Consider the following 23564-nt stretch of genomic DNA (forward strand, 5'->3'; position numbering starts at 1 on the left):
AGCTCATATGACAGTCTTAGATTCTCCTGTCAATAGGCATTGCCTGGCTGGGGTTTAGCATCCACAGTGAATCTTTCACATAGCTTTCCAGACATACTGGCATCACCCCTAAATGCCAAAAGTAAACTCTAAGATTTAAAGTAAAGGCATATACTGACCATAGCCATGTATGAAGTTTTACGTTTTCATATTCAATGATTAAGAGCCAACATTAGTGAACATTGTTGCCAAGAAGCACCCCCCCCCCCCCAGGCTTGTGGATGTGTGCCCTCAGGCCAAGTGCCTGTGTGATTGCCTTCAAATGTGTCCGGAAGACATTACACTCAGATCTATGAAATCAAGGGATAGATTTTAGGGAGATGAAGGTCCTTCTGCTAAACAGATGACTGGAAAGATTAAGTAAGTAAATAGTGAGGAGGAAAATTCCAGGCTCCAACTGGAGTCAAGATGTAAAGCAGCAGCAGCTAAGCTAACAGGCCATGGTGACAAGGATTAAAGATGAACTGAATGTCCTCAGGGAGAAAGCCAAATGAGGATCTCTGCCATCAAAAAACACAAAAATGTATTTAATGCCTAAACAACATAATCAGCATGTGGAAAACTAGAGTTAGCCTGAGATAATGTTTGCTTAAGGAGCAGGTCTGGGAAGGAAGATGAACACTAGAGTAGATTTTATGGGGAGCTCCCAGAACACACAAAATACATTATGATGACTCGAAGTGAAGAAAGGTGGTTTTGGCTTTTAGGCAGGCGATGGGCATGTATAGAGCCTGGTCACATGGGTTAGAGAAAGAGAGAGTTGTTGGACTAAGATAGGGAATAGAAGTATAAACAAACCTCCTCGGTGCAATGGAATTCACCCTTCACAATTAGAGATCCTGATTTCTACTATGTTGCCCTCTTTGGCTCAGCATAAAATTAGTTTCTATGAGGAAGGAGCTAGTCTCAAGTTAGAGGGTGTTGAGGAAAATGTATTCTGAGGAGAGAAGAGAGAACAGAGCTCCCCAATCCTATTTGTATGAGTTTGTCTCTTAATAGCCTTCCTTTGAGTAGGGCATTGTGAATACATTTGCATTTCTTAACTCAAACAAATGATAGGCAGCTGCTTGGTTGAGAGAGAAACATTGGCTACTATGTTAGATATTCAGGATAAAGAAGAAGTGGAACTATATTCAGAGTTGGGTGAAAAAAATCATAGCTCTAAAGTAAGAGAATGTTGGGGTCATGTTTGAAGGTGAAAAAATTTACAACTGGCTTAAATAGTGAGTTCTCTTATATGGGCTCTTTGTTAATTAATGGACGATCTGTGTTAAGCCCTCAAATCTTATGATTGAAATAATAGCACAATATGCAGTATTCAAAGGGCTTTCTTCTTAAACATTTGTACCCTATTCATAGTCAGTGCCCATTCATAGTCAGTCATGCTTTCTGATGCTGGATTTCTTTCCACGATTTGTACATATTTGTGTACAGTGACTCACATAACTATTTTAAGGAAAGAAGAAACAGTTTTGTGATTTATCATAAACTAGTATGGAGCTCAAAGATTTTTAAAAACCCATTTTCATTTACTATTTGTTTGAATTTAGGTATCACTAATAGTAGGTAAAGTTTGGTAGGTAAAACAATGCAAGACAAACTCTCAGGAGCCAGAGTTCAGTACACTATCTGATCAACCCCAGTCTGATTATTCTTATTCTTCTTTGGCCCTACCCACATGTGCTCATGCCTGCAGATCCCAGTGGCACAGGAAAGTATCTAGTTGGTTTCCTGGTTGCTTTAACACAAAGAAAATTAATTCATATTTACAGATTCATGTATAGTAAAAGTACTTTTAAAATGTGAAATACATATTTTCCTTATATACAAGATTGTTGTAAAAAAATCAAACAATAGACAAGTGAGAACTTTCCTTTTATATTCTTAGGGTTTACCCCCATTAACAACTTGGCATATATTCTTCTAGACCGTATTTATATTCATATTTATGTAATTTTAAAGCATGTTTGTTGCTCTTGTTTAACCAACTGTCTTGCTTCCTATTATATTTTAGGATCTCTTTCTGGATCAGTGTTACAAAGATCTGCTTTAGTTGTTCCACTTTATTGATTGACTGATTTGTGCATAATGCATGCAAAGATACAAAATGGCAAACATTGAAAAGGATGTCTCTCTCTTGCCCCTAATTCTCCTGCCTCACAGTTCCCCTCTCCAGAAGCAATTATTGTTATCAATTTCACATATATCCTTCCAGACCAAATGCAACCTTCATTATTCCCTTCAGTATACAAACAAGCTATACAATATCACAGTCTGAAAGAGGAAGAACTCTTCCTCAAGTTGTACATTCCCTTCCAGCTACCATCTCATTTCTTTGCTCCCTTACAGCAGTAATCCCTAAAAATTTTTCTCTAATTATGGTTTCCTATTCCTCTTCTCACACCCTTTGATGAACTCACAGCAATTTCGATCTTTATGGTCTGTTTAAGAACTCATTGGGCTATAAAGGTTTGGCTTCTTCTTCTACCTTGGGGCAATTTGGAGAGTCTTCTCCATTTCAGAACTCCATGTAGGTAAGCCGATGCATTCTTTGAGACTGCATTACAGCTCAACTTTCCCCAACCCTGCTTATGTTCTTCCTCTTCCTCAAGAGTTCATCCCAAGAATACTCCCTAATAAACTTCCTGCACACCAATATCCACTGTAGAGTCTGCTTCCCAGGAAACCAACTGTGACATCCTCTAGTGGTTCCCCATCTCAGAGGAAAAGCAAGTCTTGCAATGGCTCTGTGTGTCTCTCCTTCTTCCACTGCCAACTTTTCTGGCTACATCTCCTACACTCTCCTGTTTGTTCAGTTTTATTTAGGGGTTCCCTAAGTATACTAAGCAAACTCCCACTTGTGAGATTTTGCACTGGCTTTTCTGACCTCCTGGGGTATGCTTCCCCCAAATACACTCCTGTCTCAGTCCTCATTTCCTTGAGATCTCTGCTCAAATATCACTTTATCAGAGCTTGTCTCTTTACCGCTCTGTATAAAGTAGCATCCCCACTACCACCCTAGTACTCTTTATTCCCCTTCTTTTTGATATAAAATGTACTAAATTAATTTTATTGTTGTCGGGGAAGGTGGCTGAGGGAGTTCCATGTTCCTGCTTTGTGATCCCCTTCCAGCTGCATTTCTTTCCCTAGGGACCAGGCACTCTTAAGGAAGGTGGGGTAGAATCTTAGCCTCAGTTTGAAGAAGTTGGAGCTGAAAGGGGGCTGGGGGTGCACCATGACCAAAGGGGCCATTTCTCATGTTTCTTTCCTCATTTTCACTGCCTCTTGAGCTAGGTGGATTTTCTCTTCTTAGCAAGTAAGAGTATTTGCTAGGGAAAGCAGGTAAAAAAATAATAAAACCCATCCCCTGCAGGAAGAAACCACACCATCAACACCAACAAATTGCTGTGTTCCTTTTACAACAAAAGGGACTTGAATTTTTATAAAACCAAATGTGGTATTTCAGTGACTTTTTGATAATGTACAGGCCTTTTTTGTGAGTTTAAATTTCTTTCTTTCTATATTTATATTTTAGGACCGATCTCATTTTTTAAAAGTTTATTTATTTATTTTGAGAGAGAGACAGAGGGAGTGCAAGCAAGAGAGGGGCAGAGAGAGAGGGAGAGAGAGAGAATCCCAAGCAAGCTTTGCACTGTCAGCACAGAGTCCAGTGCAGGGCTTGAACTCACAAACCATGAGACCATGACCTGAGCAGAAATCATGAGTTGGATGCTTAACTGACTGAGCTACCAAGGCTCTGCAGGACGATTCTCGTTTTTAATAAGGTTTAAAAAAAAAAAGTGTCTAGCGAAAAATAACTTTTGTTTTTGCCATGTGATGTTCCACAAGTGTAGCTGTAGAAAAGTGCTTATCAGTTGTATAAAAACCACCTTTGATAGAAAAAAAAAGAGACAATTATATTCCCTTTTATGTAATCTTTATACTAATACTTTTTAAATAAACTTTGTTGGGATTGTTGCTCTTTTACTCATTAACTTACAGAAAATGTAAATATTTGTGAGTGCTTTTTTGTCTGTCTTTTATATTTTAACTTTGTTTCTGATGTTTTATTTTTCATATAGAAGTATAACACTTTTGTGCAGTGGAGTTTATCAGTTTTTTCTTATGGGCTTTGTGTCATGCTCTAATCTTCCTCACTTTGACATTACAGATATTTTTCTCATATATTTTCCTGCAATCCTTTTAAGTTTTGATTTTTTACATTTTAAATATTTTTTTACTTGAGAATTTATCCTGATGTACATCTTAAAAATATGGGAATATAAAGTTTTTTTAAAATCAAAGATCAATAGTACCATAGTGTCCAAATATCTGTTGAACAAATTGTCTTTTCTCTCACTGATGCCAACTCCATCAATTTCTATTTCTAGCTTTATATTCTGTTCCATTTATCTATTCATTTGTGTATAAATACCACATTACTTTATATATTATAGCTTTATAATGTTTCTTTAGTTATCTGGCTGGTTTTATCTCTACCCACAACTAAAAGTTCTGAAATTAATGATATTTGCAAAATATTTCCATCTTTGTTGCTTATTTTTCCACTTAAATTTTATAATCAACTTGTCTCGTACCAAATAAAATTCTATTGGCTTTAGCATTTTTTTTTGTATTTAGAGATGAATTAGGAAGAATTAACATTTTCATAATCTTCAGTCTTCTTATCCAAGAAGTTTCTTTATCCAAGTCTTTCTACATTCCTGTCACCATATGTTTCCTTTTTCATGTTTTTAAATTGTTGTAAATATGTTTTTATTCTGAATGTATTGAGATTATCATATGATTTTTTTAAATTTTTTTTCAAACTCTAAGCTAACATTGCTTTCCTGGAATGAATCCAACTTGGTCATGATTATTATCTTTTTTATGTATTGTCTTCATTTGTGAAAACTGGTCTACTTTCTGGTTTACCTGTACTCCTCTGGAGTGCTCCCTTAGAGCTCCCTAAAATGTTGGATTTTTACCAGTGCCCCTTCTCTTTGGTAGATTCTGAGCTCCAGTTGTCTTCCCTCCAGCAGTGAAAACGGCTAAAACTGAAATCTCAGCTTTAAACTTCTTAGCTTTGCTTACAAATCTGCAAAGGCCTTAAGGGGTAAATGGTTCCAGCTATCTCATCTCTGAACTTCCATTCTCTGTGGGATGTTAAGCTCTCAAATCCCTGCTGCCTTGGCAAATCTCTCATGCCTCCAAACTGATTCTTTTTTATTCAGCATGTATAGCTGTTCTCGGTGAGATGGTTTTTCTTCACAGGCACATCTGCCACAACCGGAAATGGAAATCAAGAAATGATATAAAATAGAAGTTTAAGGTGCTGTTAAAGTGTAGTAGTGGTATCAGGAATTATAATTTGTGCCCAGACCTTGGGAGGCAATGAAAGTAGCACAAACTACCTCAAATACCAAGAATGTCATTTAGCACCGCGTGGGATGTGCAGATGATCTGGCTGTGACATCCATCATTGCACCTATCGCAGGCTGGTTCTGCTCATCTCAAGGCTGGCTGGCATCTTCTTCTCCACAAACGCTTCATGTGCATCCCATCAGATACCTCCTCCAGGATTACTCAGTTACCCATACCTGGAAATGAAGAGTTACTCATGCTCAGCATCTCTGTTTCTACACCCACCAGGTCCATCTGGTTACCAAATCATGTCTGTTATATCCCCCTATTGTTTCTACAATATGTTTACTCTTTTCCATTCCCACTGCCTTTGCCTAAATCCAACTATCATCATTCTTTTTCTGAGTTGTTGAAAAGACCCTTAATCCCACCCTCCTATTAAAACAAAGAATGATCCTTCTAAAATACAACTTTCATCCAAGCTTTTGCTACTGTGCTTAAAATCCAACAGTAGCTGCTTATAATTCATAGCTTATAATATGTAATATATAAAATTATATATATTATGCATATTTGCCTCGCTCCCCCACCCCCAGCAAATACTAAAGGCAGGCACTGTGTGCTATGGGATACTCAGAAACCTCTGTGCTTGTACAGGGGCTGTTCCTGCCTAGAATATGACTGGACCAAATGACAACCTCTCTGGACCGTGGTTTCCTCCTCTACAATAAGAGGAAATTGAACCAGGAGATTTCCAACTCCAACACTTCGTGATTGTGAATCATTGCTTTAGGATGTGTTATGTGTGGCTTTAAAAATGAAGTTGATGTTTATAATAACATCCATATTTACGTTGTGAATATATAGAGAGAGTAATGTAAAACATCAGTTATGTAATGTTTTTGTAACAACAATCGATTTTGATCTGTGTGAATTCATGAGTCAAATGGGAAATTAAATCATGACTGAATTCAATTGTAATTGCAGTCCTCTGACACTAACGGCCACAGGAGCCCCTTAGGATTAAGATGTACTGTAAATTGTGATCCTAGACATCCCTTCCTCTGGGCTGGCTTCAGGTGTGACGAGTTCTCTTATTTTCTGGTTCTATTTCTTGTCTCTCTGCTCACTCCCTCCTTTGCACTCTTGGTTTCTCATACCAAGGTGTTTTCAGCTCCTGCATCAAACTGCCCTATACTCTCCTGCTTCCAGGTCTTCCTGTAGGATGCCTTTTCTTCCTGGAATGCTTTCCTCCCAAATCCAGCTCTGATTCCCTCTTACTTGTTCTTTAGAACTTGGCTATGCCTCACCTCCTCTGACCAGCTTCTCTTATTCTGAGCAAGATACCCACCCCCTCCTTCTCATTCTCATGACACCATCTGCAGATACCATCACTGTGCTTTTCAAACATTATTATTTACTTATCTGCTATCTCTCCAAATTCTAAGATCCTTGAGGACAGGGGCCATGTTTTTTTGTTTGTTTGTTTTTTGTTTTTTTTGTTTTTTTGTTTTTTGTTTTAATTCCAAGAGCTGAGCTCAGAGCTTAATATATAATGAATATTTTATAACATATTAATTTATAATTAAACAAATAATTGGGGTATCTGGGTGGCTCAGTTGGTAAAGGGTCAACTCTTGATTTTGGCTCAGATCATGATCTCACAGTTTGTGAGATCAAGCCCAGCATCAGGCTCCACACTGGCAGCAAGGAGTCTACTTGGGATTCTCTCTCTCCCACTCTGTCTGCCACTCCCCTGTCTCACAGAGTACAAGGTGGGAAGGGGCAGAGAGAGAGGGAGACACAGAATCTGAAGCAGGCTCCATGCTCTGAGCTGTCAGCATAGCCTGACATGGGGCTCAAACCCAAGAACTGTGAGATCATGACCTGAGCCGAAGTCAGACGCTTAACCAACCAAGTCATCCAGGCACCCTTTAAAAAATGTTTAAAAAAAAATAAATGAATGATTATATTTCACAATGAGAGCCATTAAAGAAATACATTTCCCTTATAGGAATCTTAGAAGAATCCCTCTTACAGCTAACTTTGTCAAGTGCTTCTATGCCTCTATTTGGAAATTTTATATACACACACACACACACACACACACACACACACACACATATGCATGTACATATTTATACCTGTAAACTTTTGGTGTTTGACAGACTTAGGGAAAATTATGTTTAGATGTTTCTTAAATTTTCTGAAGAATATGTAAATTCTCACATAAACATAGTTTTCCAGACTGATATTAATACTTGGTTCTGATCAGAAAAATATTGTTTTGATTTTATCATCTTTCTTCTTTTGTGCTGGCAAGAGCTGACAGCTATTTAAATGAGAATTAAAAATAGGACCCTGTGAAGTACATGTTCCTTTTTTTTTTTCCTGCCAGGATATAACTGACCATAGAACTGAGGTTACATCTCTCTCTTTTCTAAAATAAAATTGTCACAGACTATGCTATCAAATTCTAGATAAAAGCCAATAATGAAAAAGATAACTCCTAAGACATATTCTAGTAGTCCAAATACTTTCTTCACTTCTAGTAGAAAATATGCTTTTTCTCCTTACTCTTGAAAGTTGTTCGAAGAATTTGAAAGTTAAAGTGCCACCAGTTGGTAGCCATATAGTCTGTGATTCATCCACACTGAGTTGTTTTGACTGCTGGATGTGTCTTCCCTTTCTGTATTATCATCATAAATGAAAGAACCTCAGCTTAAAGGAAGCAGGTGCTGGGGTGTGAAAGAAATAGAGTAATTGCTTGTCTGAGAGGGAGCTGTGGAAAAGCCTTTTGGCTTTGGGAAAGCAGATTCTTATTTATCATTGAAACTTACTGACTAGACCAGGCCCAGTTGGAGTTGGAAGCTGGAAATGGACTCTAAGTATATTCCTACCCAAGATCTGACATGCCATTATTCATTCATTTGCTCCCTCGTCAGACAGTCATTGAGTTTTGTAACAAAGAAGTCTATATGACATCCATTGTGCCACCTCAGAACTGCTGGTCACTCTGACTTAACAGTATCTTAGGAAAGTGGGAATAGGGCGGGAGGAGCTTGTTGAAGGCAGAGGCAGGCCCGAGGTTCTTTAGTGATTCTCTAACATCCCAGAACTCATTTATTTAGCAACCATTCATTGGTGTCTGTTAGGGGCCCAGTGGTGTTTTAAGCCATCTGTGCAAAGATAAACCTGAGAGAGCAACTGCCAACTAGAGTGCGCTGTTTGAGAAGCTAGGAAGGAAGTACCAGACCATTAAGATGTCGGGCAGTAGCAGAGCCTGGGAGCACTGAGGAGGGGACATGAAGCCAGATGAGGGGAGTCATGAGGCTTCCAGACCAGGTAACCACTGAGAAGACTGTCAAGAGATTAGGAGAGCAGTAGCAAAGGCAAGAGAAGAGATTGAAAACCTCATCTGATTTGGTGCTCTCTTTAGGGAGACTATGGCTGACCATTCTTAATAGAATTTTCAACCCTTTTATTTAAACTTCTCTCCGAATGATGTTTGGCTAATTCTTCCTATAAGTGATTCTCAGCAAATCTCCAACCCAGGAAATTCTTTTATCTAATTTATATCTACCCCACCCCCCACCCCTCCTGGAAATTCAAGTGCTCTCCTTTAGTTCTGATTTTCGTGGAAACCATGAGAAGGGTGCTGATGAGGAAGTTGAAAGTTTTGTGCATTTATCTGACCCTGGGAGTCAGAATGCTCAGTGCTTCGTGGAGGAGCTCACTGGTAAGGAGGCACAATGCAATTTTCTTCTACTATTTCTTTTTTGGTTATTTCTCCCATGAGATATGTATCTATAAGACAGTCCCATTAACCAGTAGGTGGTGTAGTTTATTAGGAATACAAGGCCTTAGCAGATCTGTATCAGTTTCTAAAGGGGAGCTAACTTTCTTAGTTATGAAGAACGTTCAGAGTATTTTGTATTTGTAGTTTTATCTATGCGAGCCTGGAAGGGCATGAATAATCTTGACAATATTCTGGGCAGTATGTTTACTTTCACTGGGGCTTCCTGAGGAGCGGTCTACTACATGACTGGACACTGCCAGTCAGAACTTAAAATTCTTTTCTAAAACAGCTGTCCAAGTCACTTGCATGCCTCTACTGAATTATTATTATTCATGATTGGTCTGAGCTGTTTTGGGTATTAAAAGATAGTTGCACCATTTCAGTGTGTCTCCTTAGCTAAAGTAAAAACCCATGCCGCGGGGTATCGAGGAAGCCCTGCACACAGATTGTAAGCTTCTCAAATGAGCTTTCTTTTGTAACCAAGCAACCGACACATTAGACACCCCTTTGCCATCAGCTAACATTCTCTGAGAACTTAGGTCAGTGCCTAAAATAACCCTGCTAATTGTGAGGGGGCACATGTGGACTGGAATTTCAGTTAGCAGTCTGGGAGCTGAGGGACTGAGGATTTGAAACCTTACTGTAGTTACGGTTCATAACTTGTAGGCAGTTAGGTCCAAAGCCTGTTAGTGTGCAGGTAAGGAAAGAAAAGTTATATTTTGTGTTTTATGTTCGTTGTTCATAAAGCTGGTTAACCGGTGACAGCTGGTTAAAAACCAGGTCTGCTTGAGTTACAAGATCTTGGCTAGCTGTGCTCTGCTTTAACCTGCTGGTTGGTTGTGGAGTAACTGACAGAAGTGGATTGTTTGGCTGAGGAACGTGACATTTCGGCAGTCTGTGTAGGAGCCTACGGTACTTTGGACCCCTTCTTGCCTCACAGTGCAGGTAGGATGTTGTTTGTATGGAATTCTTTATAAGCTGGACAGAGGTCATAAACTGTTCAATTCCACAGCTGGAAATGAGAGTCTCCAGTGTCGCTACTGCACCAACGTAGTTGGTGGGCACTACATTTCACTCCCTACCTTGACGTTATGCCGAATGAAGTTCTTCGTGTTCTTACCCAAGTGCACTGAAATTCTAGGACATTAGGGAAACTAATGGAGTTCATACAAAGTATGATTTATCTGGCATGTGGAAAATGCCTCTTTACAGTTTATCTTCCTCTTTTCTGTATCACTTCCCTTATTCTAGATCCAAAAGGCAGGCTTTTATATTTGTGAAAAATGATGGGAGGAGATGTTAAGCTTCTTAGTATAATTTTCATATATTTTAAGAGCACTTAAAAAATTTTATCTTTAGACTAAGATGAAACTTACCACTACTCTTTTCCAAATAACCTCACTTAACTTTCTGTTTGTGCCCCATATTAGTTTAGTTAACATAAAATGCTGCAGTATTATTGTTCATCTTTCTCCAATGTTGACCTATGTTATGAAGTATCAGATTTAGTTTTGGCTTCCAGGTATCTGGCATATAAAATAAGTCTGTAAATGCTGCAAATGATGCTTTGGACCTTCCACCTAGTGGGTTATTTAATCCAGTAATTTTTCAAATTCATACATATACCTCATATCATATGACTGACGCATTTCTGAAACATATGTCAAGTGGGGTTTTATAGTTGGAATTATTTAATAAATACTTAGAAAGCTGATCACTTTTAAGAAATCCTTGTGTAAAACGAAGAGGAAGTCACAACTTAAATTATGCTTTGATCATTCTTTTCGCGCATCAGGTTCTTAATTTGAGGTACACTAATGTTGCGTAACTTAGGATAAATTTCTCAGGAGCAAAACCTGCCTTTTCATTATCAAGGAAAAATGTGTATATGTATCTGATCATGCGAAGCCTTTTGGGTATTTCTAGAAAAATGTTTGTGTGGTGAGATTTGGGAGTGGCCTATTGGCTATGTTGGATATTAAATTGTGGCTTTGGTAGAGAAAGATTTTCTAAAGGTAAGGATCATGGTCTGAAACAAAATAAATTAAAAAGTTAAAATTGAAAAGAATATTATCCTACTCTTTGTGCATTATGTCAATTTAATGAACCTGAAAATATGTAATATTGTGGCTTTTTATAACACATTATATCTATTGCAATCTCAGGAATTATCAACTTCACCAATAAAAAGTTGCAAATATTTGACAATCTTGGACATAAAAATGGCAATTTTGTGTGGCTCATTCCAATTGTTTAATGAACATAAACTCATTTTAATGAAAGTTTAGCCTTAATCACCAAAACAATAGTAGCAAGTGTCAAATATTCTCATCAAGTATGAGAGCTATCTTGTTAAAAACATGATCATCAGGGGTCACACTTCCTGTGAAGAAACCCAGTAGTATGTGTTATTCCCCCCCCCCCCCCCCCCCCCGCTTTTGTTTCCCTACTCCTTAGCTTCTTTGGTCTTTTAAAAAGAACTTACTGTGTCTGCCAAGTCCTACCTACGGTATTTATTAGATCCGGTGACTGTGGGAATACATCCTTAATGACTAAGGGTAGCAGGGTTTGGGATGTCTTTGAGAAGGTTCTTCCTGTAGTAGCTTGTCAATGACCAAATGTAAGTTGCAATTTTAGGGTTTCTCTATGTGTGCTATCTCAGTGCTCTCCTTTTTCTAATTTCTAATTTCCTTAGGTCATTGTTTGAGACTTTATTATGTAAGTGTTCAGTGCTATAAATTTTCTCCTAGATGCTGCTTTAGCAACAGTGTAAGAAATTTTATATGCTGTATATTTATTTCTATTAATCTAAAAATGTCTTCTAATTTACTTTTCGATTTCTTCTTTGACTCATGAATTATTTAAAAGTGTATTATTTATTTTCTACCTTCTTAGGGATTTTCCAGAGGTCTTTTGTTATTGTTTTTATTATTCTACTTTAATTTCACTGCAGCCAAAGAGCATACTTTTTATGACTTGAATCTTCTAAAATTTATTAAAACTAGTTTTATGATTATGATCCATCTTGCTAAATACTCATAGGCACTTGCTATTGTTTGATAGAGATTTCAAAAATGTTAGGTCAAGAAGCACATGGGTGGCTCAGTTGGTTGAGCATCCGACTCTTGGTTTTGGCTCAAGTCATGATCTCAGGGTTGTGGCCTTGAGCCCCACATCAGGCTCCGTGCTCAGTATGGAGCCTACTTAAGATTCTCTCCCTCTATCCCTCTGTCCCTCCCCTGCTTGCTCATGTGTTTGTGTGCATGCACATGTGTTTGTGTGTGTGTGTGTGTATGCACACTTGTGTGCTCACTCACCCTCTGTCTCTAAAAAATAACATAACATAGCATAAAATGTCAGGTCAACTTGGTTGCTAGTGTTGTTCAAATATTCTCTCTCTATAATTGCTTACTGATTTTATGTCTATTTGTTCTATCAATTATTGACAGAGGGTTATTGAAATATCCATTCAAAACTGTAAATTTGTCTAAATCTTCTTGTAGTTCTATCAGTTTTTGCTTTATGTATTTTGAAGCTCTCTCATAAAATCATGGACATTTAGGGTTATAATGCCCCCTTAATGAACTTGTCCCTTTATTGTTATGAAATGGCTGTCTTTATCCCTGTTAATATTCTTTGCTCTGAAATTTACTTTTTATGATATTAATATAGCTACTCCAGCTTTATTTTAAAGGCTTTCTCTGTTAAGTTTCTATCTAAAGTATTTCTGTAAAAATAAACTACATAACTTTTATGTATTAATATATTTAGCTTATTAATTAAGGTATAAGTAGAATTCACTAATAATTTTCAGATGTTCTTCTACAATTCCTTCTTCACAGTGGCAGGGTTTCTATAGCTATCATACCTCCACTCTTATGTGATTGTCATTGTATAGTAACCTTCTTTCTATATAATGCATGGTATTTATATATTTAACATGTAGCAAGAAATGGGCACTGACCAGTCACAATGGATGCCAGCAAACAATAGGTGTGGCCTTACTGCTGCATGCTGGCTAAATATCTGTCCTTGAATATATAACAACTGATGATCCCTGAGTTAGGTACAGGAACCGTTTTTCCAGGCATACATATAATGCTACCTTTTGTAAAAACTTTAAAAAAAAAACATTGCATAGGGATCTGCTTTTTTTTGTTTGTTTTAAAGTTTATATATTTATTTTGAGAGAGAGAATGAGTGGAGGACGAGCAGAGAGACAGGGGGACAGAGGATCTGAAGCAGGTTCTGGGCAGACAGTAGAGAGCCCAATGCGGGGCTTCAATTCACGGACTGTGAGATCATGGCCTGAGCTGAAGTCAGATGCTTAACTGACTGAAACATCCAGGTGCCTGATACTTTTTTTTTTTTTTAAAGAATGCTTATCTGTTTAGAACCCCTAAAGCTATTCAATAAGCAAGTTAACAAGTATATAGACTTCTTAAGGCATGCCTTCCTTATATTAAGGGAATAATCCATAAGGGAACTCATTTTTAAACTTTTATTTTAGATTTTGGCTGATGTTTCAGGTAGCAAATATTTGTTCATTAATTCACTAGTTATTTATTGAGGCCCTCCCCTATCATATGTCGGCCATTGAGAATTCAAGAATGAACAATACTACCTTGTCCCTGCCCTTAAGAAGTAGTCAGGGAGGGAGGTCTATTGAGAGTTTTTGCAAAACCCAGGATGAGGTACAGCAGTGTGTGGGTGGTGTCTAAGAGGGCACCCTTCGTCCTCACAGGATCTCTCAGGATGTAAGAGCCAAAATAAATTAATCCATTTCCCAAAAGGTAGGACCTATTTTGTAACATATATGTTATTTTTATTCTTCCAGGGATTTTTACCATTTACTTGGTCATCAGTGCATTTTCAATGATTAATTTTTTTTGTCCATGTCTGGGGTTTTACTAGAGCTTTCACTCCACTTACCATACTCGATGCAGGGTATATTACCTCGTGGAGTGCCTTACACACTCTTGGAGCTCAACAAATATTTGTGCAATGAATTTTTACTTCTGTGCATGGAGGATATAGGAAGAAATTGGAGCTGTCCTTCAGCCCTGTCATGAGCTGGATATCACCCAAAGGAAGTGACTGTCACCAGATGACACTCCATGGCAGAACTGGAGGAGGCATCTTCAGGGAACAGGAGTGGCTATCATGATATGCATATAGGACTGAAATCAGAACAACAAAATAATTTCGTGTGTAGAGTCTTCTGTGTACTGAGAACAGTTCAGGCAAAAGCAGCTTACGTCACCGCAGGCCCCGGGTGGGATTTACACATGCCTTTGTTCCTTTCCATACAGTGTAGCCTCAGCAGCTTGGCCACAGGAATAAATTAGCTTTAGTCACCAGCTAGTTCAGGCAGCTTCAAGAGGGCTGGCCTAGGGAAGTCTGGCTGTTTTGGTTGTACTACTGGCAAAGCCATTTAGAGGATTTGAACCACAAGTCAGTAATAGTAGGTAAATCGTTACATGTATTTTCTCCCCTTTTCTTTTTCTTGTCAAAACACTTTAGAAAGTGTTAGATAAACCCAATTTAGAAATGAGGGAAATTTCTAGGAGTGTCTGGGTGGCTCAGTCGGTTAAACGTCCTGCTTCAGCTCAGGTCATGATCCTGCGGTTTGTGAGTTCGAGCTCCCGTAGGGCTCTCTGCTGTCAATGCGGAGTCTGCTTGGAATTCTCTGTCTCCCCATCTCTCTCTCAAATATAAATAAACATTAAAAAATTATAAAAAAAAATGAAGGAAATTTCTAGAGCTAGATGACGGGTACATGAGTGTTTATTTTATTATTGCTCTTTATACTCTACATATAAATTATGTATTTCTCTGTGTGTTAAAACATTTCTCATGATAGAAAATACACAAGTATGAAAAAATGTTTCAAACGTAATGTTAAGTGAAAGAAACAAAAGAATACATACTGTATTCTTACAGTATTGATTTCACTTAAGTAAAGATCAGAAATAAGGAAAATTAAACTGTTTTATTTAGGTGTGCATACTAATTAGCTAAAATGATGAAAAAAGAAGCAAGAAGTGATTACTATAAAGTAATAGCCTTGATCACCTCTAGGATACATGGGGAACATCTTGGCTGTCAGCAATGTTCAATTTCTTTAGCACAGTGGGGGTTACGTATGTTTTCATTTTATGATAATTTGTTAAGATGTACATTTATGATTTATAAACTTTTATCCATGCTATATTTTACAACACAAAAATAAAATTTAGTGTAACAAATAGGAGAGAAATAAAGAATTTTCATTCTTATTCATTTAGAAGTATCATCTTTTTTTAATGTTTATTTTGAGAGAGAGAGAGAGAATGAGCAGGGGGAGGGGCAGAGAGAGAGAGAGGAAGAGAAAGAATCCCAGGCAGGTACCACACTGTCAGCACAGATCCCAATTCAGGGCTCCATCTCATGAACCATGAGATTGTAACTTGAGCCAAAATCAAGAGTCATATGTTTAACCTACTCAGCCACCCAGGTGCCCCAGGACTATAATTTTTTATACAATTAGGAAGGCTGCTACTTGCAGAAGGTTTTAGATATTGATTTTGGGCTTGCATATACAGGTCTCTATCTGTTATAGTTCAGAAGATGAATGTTGTCGATAATGCAAAGCTTTGATATTGATGCTTAGAAATAAAACTTGGATAACATTTTGACACAGCAGTAGTAATAGTAAACAATATCACTACGAATATATGATGTTTGGGATAGTATTATACACATTTTCTATCAGATTTATTATTATATATTTGATATTGTTATATATTATCAAACTAAAAATGATGAGTGTTATACATTTGACATGCTTAATTTTTGAAGCATCAATCACTTAAAAAGAGAAACAGATCCACACAATGTTCATTTGTTACATGGTTTTTAACTTTAAAAATCCCACAATTACAGTTGATAAATTTTTACTTATACCGAACACTATTAAAAGTAGAACCTGTTGAGTAAGTGCATATGTACCTGATAAGAAATTAAAGCTTTTCAGTAAGAAGTTGTGTTTGTATGAACTGAAACAATGTATCTATACTTAGCTATTATTTCTAAGCTTAACTGTAATTGATATATCCAAGAAACTCCTGAAACTTAGAGATTTTGCTTCTTTAGCCTCTTTGTGTTTGACCCACTTATAAGAGGTCTTTACTGCCAAGAAAAAAGAGATGAGAAGAAAAGCTAGGGAACACTCACTAACATGTTTCATCAGCTTGATCCATGGAATTATCAACAGGAAACAGGGAATATAAACAGATTATTCTTAGCAATGATCTTGCTTGCAAAAACCTGAGCAGTTTTTTGTGGAGAAGTGGGCACCCTCATACATCCCATAACCTGATAATTTGGCAGACTGCTACAAAGTATTTACTTGATAAGATTATTAATTAATATTTTGTGAAAATGAAAATACTGCAATATGTCTGATGGATTTTTATTACAAGAAGAGAAAGAATATTTAATATTCAATCACTTACCATTTCCTATACTTTTGTCACTTTGGGACACTGCACATCCTTCTCCTCAGTCCCTGGTTGGAAGGAGGGTGCAGGTACCATACAGGTTGTACAGGTGCCAATGGTTATAATTGCATCCATATAGTGTATCTACCAGGATTGGTAAGTTGTTGTCAGTGTGAGTGCCATTGTTACCTAGAATGATAAAGCTTTGGATAGAAAAAATGGAACTGACCAGTTCTATGCTGTAGGGCTAATCACCACCCATGGGGAGAAATCTATATCCTCCAATGTTTATCCTTTTTTTTTTTTTTTTTTTACCAGTTTTGCCAAATGTTGCTGGAATCTAAAGCTGTAAGTCATACTTACCATCATGTTATAAGATACTTCTCCCCCATCCTCTTGACCCTTGTTGTGAACAAATCTCTTTTTTCTTTATGTCAACTGAGTCAGGTACACATGCAGGGAATGCTAGGATGGATTCCCAAAGGAACAAGGGTAGATGCTTGCAGCTCCTCCTTTCAAGTACATTCTGGAGTGGTGATGACACAGCACTGTAGCAGGGCAGTTCTGCTCTGTGCAGTCATTTAGGGATCAAAGTTCTTTACATCTTAACCAGTGCTGTCCAGTAAATTATAATATGAACCGTGAGTGTGAATTCTATATGTGATTTCAAATTTTCTAGTAGCCATATTAAAAAAAAAGTAGAAATGGAAAGGTAAAATAAACTTTAATAATATATTTTATGTCACCCAAATGTCAAAAAATCATACCTTTTCAACATGCAGTCAATATAAAATTATTAATAAGTTACTTAAAAAATTTTTTTTAATGTTTTATTTTATTTTTGAGAGACAGAGAGAGACAGAGCATGAGTGGGGGAGGAGCAGAGAGAGAGGGAGATACCCAATCCCAAGCAGGCTGTAGGCTCTGAGCTGTAAGCACAGAGCCTGATGCGGGGCTCGAACCCATGAACGAGAGATCATGACCTAAGCCGAAGTTGGATGCTAAACCGACTGAGCCACCCAGGTGCCCCAATAAGTTACTTTAAATTCTACTTTAATATTAAGTCTTTAAAATCCGATGTGTGTTTTACACCTACAGTACATCTCTCGATTTGGACTAGCCACATTTCAAGTGTTATCAGACTGAAAAGTGCAGATATAGAGGCTCTGCCATTTTTCTAGGACATCACATTCCTCTGTTGGATCTTTTGAATCCAGCCAGCAGACAGGGAAGAGAGTGCATAGAAGAGCCTCAAAGAGATTTTTGGATAGGGCTAGCAATGAAGTATGTTACTTCCATCCCCATTCCGTTGACCAGTACTCAGTCACGTGACCCCCCTAAACTGCCTGAGGCACCTGGGAAAAGTGGTTCAGCTGGGTGCCCAGGAGGAAAAGGAAATGGGTTGGTGAGCACATGGCAGAGCCTCCACCACAGCAAAGAAGGTATTATTAACCACACTTTGCAATTCAGGAAATCGATGCCCAAGAAGTTTAAATCCTGGGCTAGTTAATGGGAAAATGTAAACAGAATGCAGGGCTTTACTCCCTAGAGTGATATTTCTTCCATCAGACTGCCCTGCCTCTTCCCCTATATTTGTTTCTCAGCCTCCCATTTAAGTTTGTCCTATAGATACAGGTCTTGGAGAAAACCTGATGATTCTAATATTTTATCTCATCGGCTCTCCTAGGCTGCTCTATGACTTAATGACAGTATCCTGTTACTGCTGTTTTGGAAAATGACAAGCAGTCCAGTATAATGAAGCAAATATGCCTTATTACTGAACGGTTCAGATAATAGTACTATTCTGAGCACTGCATTATCATTTTGAGTGGGCCTTTTCCTTCCGTGTACTGAAGCTCCTCATTCAAAGCAAAGGATTATTAAGGTCCTCATCAAGCCGTTCAATCAATGGATAAATTGCATTTTATGTTATAATGAGCAGTCTGTTCAATTGGAGTTTTCAGCTTTTTAAAAGTGCTTAGGAGAATAGTAACAGAAGTGCTCTTAATGGTAAAATTATTGAATTGAAGTGCTTGGATAAGCTGCTTTATTTTTTAGATGGAGAAATAAGATAATATTCCTCAAAGCAGACTAGTGGTAAAGACTGATGGTTCTCCATGGACTACTGATTATAACACTGATTATAAGTGTCCATCAAAGGCAGCTTTTATTGAAGAAAATATAATTAGACCACTGTCCTTTAGCTTTAAATTATCCATAGCAAACTGGTTTAGGGGTTTTGTTGTCTTAAATTTTTGAATATTTTGAATACATTCACAGAGTTCAAAACTTTAAAAACATTAAAAGGTATACAATGCAAGGTCCCCCTTCTGTCCTCTAATGCAGAGGTTTAGCCCTTCTCTAGCTCCTCCCTCCCTACGCCAGCTGGGTAGGTACTGATTCTTACTGATTTTTAGAACGATCTTTCTAGAGCTTGTATATGCATGTATAATGAGACATGAATGTATATTCTTATTTTCCTCCTATGTTATTCTTTTTTTAAATTTATTTATTTTTGAGAGAGAATAGAGTGGGGGAACGGCAGAGAGAGAGGGAGAGAGAGAGTCTCTGCACTGACAGCCAAGAGCCTGATGTGGGGCTATCTCACAAACCGTGAGATCGTGACCTGAACTGCAATCAAGAGTCTGATGCTTAACTTCCTGAGCCACCCAGGCGCCCCTCTTCCTATGTTATTCTTTACACACCGTTCCACATCTTGTTTTTTAAACCTAATAGGAATCTTTCTATGTCAGAATATAGAACCTTTTTGTCATCATCATTCTTTCTTATACTGTGTAGTATTCTACTGAGTATCTCATAATTTACTTAGCTAGTCCCCTGATGATGGACATTTAGTCTGTTTCCAATCTTTGGATATTACAAATTGTATTGCAATAAGTAGGCATGAATATAAGTCATTCCACAAAAAGTCCAAATGTATTTGAGGCATAAATTCTCAGAAGTAGGTTTGCAAGTCAATGTGTATATGTATTTGGAGTTTGATAGAAATGGCCATATTGCTCTCCCAGTGGTTGCACTAATTTTGCCTTTCAACCAGGAATGTGAAAGAGTGCCTATTTCTTACACTTTTGCCAATAGTTTTTGTTATCGAGTTTTTGAATTTTACTTTATAGCTGAAAAATGATATTTTGATGTTGTTTAAATTTATATTTCTCTTACTGTGAGAAAGATTGAGCAGCTTTTTGTATATTTGAGGACTGTTTGTATTACTTTTTCTGTGAACTGTGTTCATTTCCTTGCCTGTTTTCAGTTGTGTTGTTGGTCTTTATTGATTTATGGGAGCTCTGTGTTGAGTAGCAGGATAAGGCCTTGGGTATGAGCTGAAATATTTTTTTTTATGGCTTGTTATTTGTCTTTTGACTTTGCTTAAGGTATATTTTTCATCACGATGAAGTGTTTTTTTTTTTTTTCCCAATGTGGTCAAGTTTATCTTTCTTTTAAGGACTCTGGAAGCTGAATCCAAAAGGCCTTCTATACTCCAAGGTTATAAATAATTTACCTGTTTTTCTTAGTAATTTTTTGTTTTCATTTTTTATATTTAAATATTTGATCCATTTGGGATTTATCCAGGTACACAGTAGCTTCAACTTAATTTTTTCCCAAATATTTATCTAGTTATTAATTTTTTCTCCCACTAATTTGAGATGCCTCCTTTATCACATGCTCAGATACCCCATGTGTATTTGAGTCTATTTCTAGACTTATTCTTTTTGTTTGTTTGTTTTTATTTATTTTGAAAGAGAGTGGGAAGGGGACCAACAGAGAGAGAATCCCTAGTGCAGAGCCTGATATGGGGCTCAAACTCATGAACTGTGAGATTATGACCTGAGCTGAAATCAAGAGTCAGATGCTTAACTGACTGAGCCAGCAGGCATCACATTTCTGGACTTATGCTAACTGTCTGTCTGCATTTTGTGCCAGTGTAACATAGTTTTAATTACCAAGACTTTATACTATACTTTAATATTTGCTAGACTAGTCTGCTTTCATTGCTCTTTTGTTGTTGTTTTCTCTGGCTATTCTTGTTTGTCCACTTATATATTAGGATCAGACTCCCATCCCCTTTCTTCAACACATACCTCCAATAAAAACTTGTTATTTGTATTAGGAATTGCATTACATTTGTAAAATAACTTAGGGAAGTTTGATATTTTAATGAGGTAGAATCTTCCCATCCAAGAACATGTTTTTTTATCACATTTTTTCATTTTTTAAAAAACTTTTATGGTAGTATTTTAAAGTCTTCTTCCTTTGGGTCTTCCACATTTCTCTTAAGTTTATTCCAAGGTACTTTATCTTTGTTGTTGCTGTATCATTAATGGAATCTTCAGTTAAAGCTCCCAATAGCTAGTTATTTGTGCATATTATGAGTATTGATTTCTAGGTATTAATTTTTAAAATTTTTACCCACTGTCTGATGAAATTTTCTTGTTTTTTGGAGTTTTCCAAGCATACAGTCCTATCATCTTTGAATAGTGGTAGGGTTACTTTTTCCTTCCCAATAGTTACTCTTCTGGTGCAGTTGGCTTTTACTAAGTTATTTTGTGGAAACAGGCAACTTGTAGATCATCGCATTCTAGAACAATAATGTATATTTATTTGTTGCTCATACTACATGCCTATCACAGGCTGACCTTAGCTCTGCTCAATGTCTTTGTCATCTGGGACCATTCTGAAGGAGAATCTACATCTGGGAGATGCTGGTCTCCTGAAATCAAGAAGGAAAGAGTGATAATAGAGCCACTCCATGGCTCTTAAAATTCCAGCTACCTTCTTTTGGCTCGCATTTCATTGGCCAAAGCATGTCATATGGCCAAGCCTGATAATCGGTGGGACAAGGAAGCATAATCTTTTTAAAGAGAGGAGCACTGGTTATTAGAGATCAATAATACAGTCTACTATAAGCTCTAATTAATTTTTCCAGAAAAGCAGCAAACTTTGAATAACATAACCATAGTTCTTATAGTCCACCAGCCCCAAATACTTAATTTGTCATTGTTCTATCAGTTAACTCTTGAGGCTTAACATCCACTCCACAATTCAGTATTTATTTCGCATGTCTGTTGATTAGCTGGTGGTGGCTGACATAGGCCTTGCTTAGCATTGGGGGTTTTGCTTCATGTCTCTGATCTTCCTCAAACTAGTGGGCTAGCCAAAGCAGGCTGAGGTTAGGTTGAAGCAAGTGAGGGCTTGTCTCAGGCACAAAATGTAAGAGGGTGACAAAAAATTTAGTAATCAAAACAAATAATATTTTAATGTAGTATTTTATAAAGCTAAAATTAAAGCAGACAAATCCATGATGAACAAAATATCAAAATTTTAAATAAAGGCAGGATCAATAACAGTGCAGTGTTAAGCCATATTGGAGTCTGAGGCAAAAGGAAAAATCAGTAATACTGATCCTGTCTTTATGAACAATTATTGAAAACGTATATTTATTGAGTGTTATGTATAAGGCATTATGTTACATACATGATGTATATGTAGATCTTGTTTATGAGATGTATAAATACAAATTTTTCCATTTAGTTAATCAGTTGTAAGATATTTATAGCAAATAAATATACTCCTTTTCATAGTCACAGTAGTTATAACATACAGTATATAATATACATGGTGGGTTATTTATTTTTGTGTTTTATTTTTTTAATTTTTTAACATTTATTTATTTTTGAGAGACAGAGAGAGAGAGTGCACAAGTTGGGGAGGGGCAGAGAGAGAGGGAGACACAGAATCTAAAGCAGGCTCCAGGTTCTGAGCTGTCAGCACAGCATAATATATCAGTAATAAACAGTTTTATGGCATTTGCATCTGTCTTTCATATGTAGATCTCATTTTAGTTATTTCACCTTAAAGAATACCCATACAACACATACACACACACACACACACACACACACACACACACACACACTTCTTAGGAAGACCTTAAGAAAAATAAAAAATATATTTAGTTACATGAGTAAAAAGCAGTGCTTACTGTGAGTTGTAGAATAGGAAGAGACATTGGGGGCTAGCATAAGGTATTCACTATATTAGAAGGGTTTTGTGGATTTTTTTGACAAAGTTATGAAGTAAAACTCTTAACCATCTTCTTTCTAGCTTGCTCAGTATTGTCTATCTATCCAATAATTGCTTGTTATTTGTCAATGATGTCAGTCAGTTAGAGGAAAATATCATGGCAAACCTCGGGCATTTATAGAATTACTTACAGAAAAGTAACCAGACTTGGTCAAAAATTTGTAGTCTTGTAGGAATACTAAAATAAGTCAAGCTTCTCCTTCCCTTCCAAGGCCTTAGTATCCAGTGCCTCAATGTATAAAAAAAAAAATCTTGCTTTTAAGGTGGAAAGCCTTAAAATTAGCAAACCAGAAACACTGGCCTCAAATGAAAAGTTTACATTTAAGGTAGGAAAGGGTTAAGGAAAACATCAAGATGCAATGCCTGGTTGGTTGTGCTTATTGAATGGTGTGTTCCAGTATCAGAATGTAATTGGCTGGCTCAGCACATTGTAGGTTTTGTTTTTTGTTTTTTGTTTTTTGTTTTTTTTTTTCCCCAGTTCTACCCTCCTTTTCCTTCTTACATAGAAGAAGGAACTGTTTCACTCAACCGTGAAATATTTAGCATTTCGAGGCAATGTATAATTAAATGCTGGAGTGAGTGGGGCAGGCAAATGCTGTTGGAGATCAGAGGACAAATAATTGAGCTTGGCTTGTGAAAGGCACTGTAGAAGAGACAGGGTTTGAACAGGGCCTTGAAAAAAGATTCGATCACATACAGAGGCAGGACTGAAGGACAATTTAGGGAACAGTAATGCTGTGAGCAAAAGACAGGAGCCAGAATGAGTCAGGTTTATTTTG

General features: G+C 37.1%; 1 protein-coding gene and 1 long non-coding RNA gene across 13 annotated transcripts in view; one reads left to right on the forward strand and one right to left on the reverse strand.

Annotated features, from left to right (window-relative positions):
- Nucleotides 1-23564, forward strand: part of AKAP6 (A-kinase anchoring protein 6) — a 554906-nt gene that overhangs the window by 220545 nt on the left and 310797 nt on the right. Inside the window, exons 1-2 of one of the 12 annotated variants that reach the window (XM_042989546.1) lie at nt 8405-8748; nt 9017-9142. The exons of 10 other annotated variants lie outside the window; for them this stretch is intronic. In XM_042989546.1, the coding sequence (XP_042845480.1) occupies nt 8719-8748; nt 9017-9142 (156 nt within the window). In that variant the 5' untranslated portion in view covers nt 8405-8718. Of the gene's footprint in view, nt 1-8404; nt 8749-9016; nt 9143-23564 lie in introns of those variants that run through there. One more of the 12 variants, XM_042989547.1, reaches the window with a different exon arrangement.
- On the reverse strand, nt 5455-8310 carry LOC122239577. The gene is made up of 2 exons (XR_006218790.1): nt 8244-8310; nt 5455-5639 (listed from the first exon to the last, which is right to left on the reverse strand). It is a non-coding gene; the product is annotated as an uncharacterized LOC122239577 (long non-coding RNA).

This window comes from Panthera tigris, chromosome B3 (genome assembly GCF_018350195.1).
Source record: "Panthera tigris isolate Pti1 chromosome B3, P.tigris_Pti1_mat1.1, whole genome shotgun sequence".
In the NCBI taxonomy this organism is placed as follows: domain Eukaryota; kingdom Metazoa; phylum Chordata; class Mammalia; order Carnivora; family Felidae; genus Panthera; species Panthera tigris.